The sequence below is a fragment of the Orycteropus afer genome, unplaced genomic scaffold, assembly GCF_000298275.1.
Source record: "Orycteropus afer afer isolate SDZICR_OR568_19922 unplaced genomic scaffold, OryAfe1.0 scaffold00184, whole genome shotgun sequence".
Taxonomy (NCBI): domain Eukaryota; kingdom Metazoa; phylum Chordata; class Mammalia; order Tubulidentata; family Orycteropodidae; genus Orycteropus; species Orycteropus afer.
Genome location: NW_006921771.1, coordinates 4,288,060 through 4,291,878, shown reverse-complemented (window position 1 = coordinate 4,291,878; position 3,819 = coordinate 4,288,060). Strand labels below are relative to the sequence as shown.

The window sequence follows — 3,819 nt, the reverse complement described above, 5'->3', positions numbered from 1 at the left end:
AGACAAAACCAGGCTGCCAAACTCAACATAAAAGTGTTGTCATTTTGAAAGGCTTTCTATGTCTGCTATGATCCAGGTGGAGTCCTAGCCATGCTTCTGTATCATGTCTGCAGCCGCTACCTGATGCTCTAAGCTGAGCCCAAGATGCTGAATTTGTCATCTTTTCAATAGCACAGCAAGGCAGAGTGGTGGGGAAGCCCACTCCAAGTGCAAACAACAAGAGGGTGCATAGTCTGCAGAAAATTAACAACAGTAGTAAAGCAGCTAAAGGTTGATCTGCTTGCTTATTATTATCACCACCTCCCAGCAATTCTTAACAATGTCAGTGACAACATGCTCCTCTCCACCAGGCCTCCTGCCCCTGCTACTCCATTGTCCCCTCCCCAGCTAGTTCCTTCTTCGGTTCTGGCATTTACTGTCCTGTTCAGAGTCCTATCCAACCCCAAAACTATTAATGCCTCCACATCTGAGGCTCTGTCTGGGAACTATAGAGCCTTCAGACAGGAGATGAAGGGGCTGGGAGCAGGGGAGGCAGGAGTAAATGACAAATGTAGCTCCTGAGGAACTTAAGCTTCTCAATGAACTCAGAAAGGCAAGGGTGAAGCCCCAGCTGTCCCAGCAGTGTCCTTCCCCCATGCAGCAGGGTCAAGGAAGTGCTTTGAAAATATTTGAAATATTTGATTCCTATCAGTGCACTTGGTTATTGGGCAATGGTCAATTATTACAGATTGTCATCCCGGAAGAGCTACCAGAGCCACTCCTGGTGAGGCTGGGACTGGTGTGTATGTGGGATGGGGGCTGTCCCCACCCTTTTTTTTATCTGTGGCACTCCCCACTGCCTACCATGACTCACCACATGGATATCTCCTTCCTACCTCTGTTGAAATGCCAAGTAAAATAAAGTATTTCCCTGTTTTTTTTCTTTTTAAAGTTTAACAGATCTCCCTTACAGCATTAACATATTTTAAAGCACAAGTTGACAATCAAATTGAAAATGAACGTTGCACCGCAAATGCAAAAAAAGAAATTCTTCCCTGAATATCATCCTGTGAACTTTCACATCTCCCTGAAAAGCTGTTAAGGAAGAGATGGAAAACTTTCATCTAAAGATTGCTCAGTCTGAGTTGAAGAAATCAGATGCTTTTTGAGAATGGCAACCTGCACTTGGGCCTTGTGCTTAAGAATCCTGAATATGAAACCAAGAAAATCTGATGTATCATCCTTTGTTACAGGGTCCAGAGATTGATAGACAAAGCAGTCAACTTTCAGGGTAGCACCAAGTCCTGTGATAAGACAACTTCAGTTTCAACATCTACATGAGGAAGCTGATGTGAAGAAGGAGTATCAACATTGATACCAAACTGCTGTTTTAGCTAATAGAGGAAATACCAAAATCAAAAGAAAGCAAACTGCCATTGAGTGGATTCTGACTCATCATGACCTGATAGGGCAGAGTAGAACTGCCCTGTGGGGTCCCCAAGGCTGTAAACTTTTATGGAAACAGACAGCCTCACGTATCCTACAGAGGGGCTGATGGGTTTGAACCACTGAGCTTTTGGTTAGGTATAGTACTTTTAATAATTTCTCCCTACCTAAAAATCTGTGGACTACCAAAAAAAAAAGAAGAACAAGTAAGTCTTAGAAGAAATAAAATGAAAATGTCCCTTATAAGCGAGGGCAAAACTTCTACTCTTTTACTTTGGAACATCATCAGGAAAGACCAATCGCTAAAGCAGGACATCACGTTCAGTAGAGGGTCAGTGAAAATGAGGGAAACCCTCATTGAGATAGATTGACAACACAGCCGCAACAGCAGATTCAAACATACCCGTGATCATGAAGGAGGCGCAGAACTTGGCAACATTTTGTTCTGTTATACATGAGGTTGCTATGGGTTAGAGGGGCCTAATGGGACCTAACAACAATTACCACCTTAAAACCAGCATATGGTCTCAAAGAATCCTCCATCCCACCTCAAATATGCCATAAATAACTACTAAACATGACATCCTACTTAAGAAAGTCACTTGCTGGATGCAGCACATGTCAGTAAAAGTTTCCCTCAGGGACTACAGAGTGTTGAGACAGGAGAGAAAACAGGAGGCAAATGACAAATGCAGTTCCTGAAGAAAACTCTCAGGACCTCCTCGGAGTGGCTCAGGCATTCCCCATTCTTACTCTCATCCTGTGATTGGGTGTGCTACTGAGAGCCAGCTCAACCCAAATCCCCACTGAGGCTGAGTCACCATCGGGAGTACCCCAGCTCAGAGAAGCCCTCTCTACCATCACAACTACATAAAAAACACAAACTTTCTTGTTTCCTATTCTGAAATTCAAACAATTGCTGACTGGAGGGTACTGTGTTTATACATCATAAGCACCTTAATAATACAGAGAGGGAAGAAGACCATGTGACAACGGAGGGAGAAATTGAAGTGATGCAGCTGCAAACCAAGGAGTAGGAAGGATTGCAGGCCACCACAGAAGCTAGGAAGAGGAAAGGAAGAATTCTTCCCTAGAACCTTTAGAGGGAGCAAGCCATGCCCACATCTTGATATCAGATTTCTAGCCTCCAGAACAGAAAAAATGAATTTCTGTTGTTTTAAGCCAAAACAACAGCAATGATAGCAACAAAAACCTTAATAATATCAATACGGTAAAAAATTGGTAACTATCTAATAAGACTTTTAAAAAGAGAATGGTTACAAGATTTCCCAGGTACTTCATGCCTTAGCAGATAGAGAAAATGATCAAATTTGCTTGACACATTGGGGTCAACTGGAGATAACTTGGAAGCATCTATAGAGAGCTGGGTGAAAAAAAAATGCATTATATTTTCTTTATATTGAGTAATTTTGATAAGAAAAATAAGTAAAAGTAGGGAGAAGATTAAATATTTAATATGCATTAAAAAGTCCCAATAAAATCATTTTTAAAATTGTTATCAGGGGGAAAAAAACACAATTGTTAAATAAATTATGGCACAGAGGACTACACCATACAGCTTATAAAAAAAAATGCTCACAAACAACTTTTAATCACTTAACAAATGATCTCAATGTAACATTAAAATCCTAAAAAACCCTCACTGCCTTCTAGTCGGATCCGACTCTGTGGTAGTTAAATTTGTATGTCAACTTGGCTGGGCCTGGTTGAGTAGCTGGGCAGCTGGTGATAATTTTGCCCCATGATGAGACTGGCAATCAACTCCATGGTGGGATCTACCACAAGCAGCTAAGTAGTTGCCTTTGGGATGTGGTTTGCTTCCTGTATATAAGCAGAAGCCTTGGGGATAGTCTCTAGCTTAAGGCACGCTTGGACCCTGCATATAGCCATGTTGTTGTTCAGTAGCCTGCCATGCTCTGCCGACCTCGGGCCTTACAAGGGACTTGAATTAATGGCCTGCCATGTGGTTTGGTAACAACAGGACTGTGCCATTTTATTTGTTAACCTTGGGCTTGTCAGCCTCAGCAGCCAGTAGCTGTCATTAGTGAAGAGATGTCTCTAGCTTCAGTGGGCTGGGAGCAAGAGGCAGAGCTGAAGCCCAAGGTCGAGGGGCTTTCACAAAACCCCTAGAGCCTGGCACTTTGAACTTAGACTTAAAACCTCCAAATTTTAATAAACTCCTGTTTGTTAAGGCCATCCCATTTGTGGTATATTTCTTGTCAGAGAGTTATTAGGTAACCGGAATAGACTTATAGTGACCCCTCCTTGGGTTTCTGAAGCAGTATCACTACAGAAGTAGATTGCCCAACCTTCCTTCTGAGGAGTGGCTGGTGGATTTGAACCACCAGCCTTCTGGTTAGCAGTCAAGTGCCT

General features: G+C 42.5%; 1 protein-coding gene across 1 annotated transcript in view; it reads right to left on the bottom strand.

The window, feature by feature from the left end:
• CUNH3orf52 (chromosome unknown C3orf52 homolog) overlaps positions 1-3,819 on the bottom strand; it is a 48,547-nt gene that overhangs the window by 34,965 nt on the left and 9,763 nt on the right. The window contains exon 3 of the mRNA XM_007947441.2: positions 2,179-2,291. Coding sequence (XP_007945632.2) covers positions 2,179-2,291 — 113 coding nt within the window. The remainder of the gene's footprint in view (positions 1-2,178; positions 2,292-3,819) is intronic.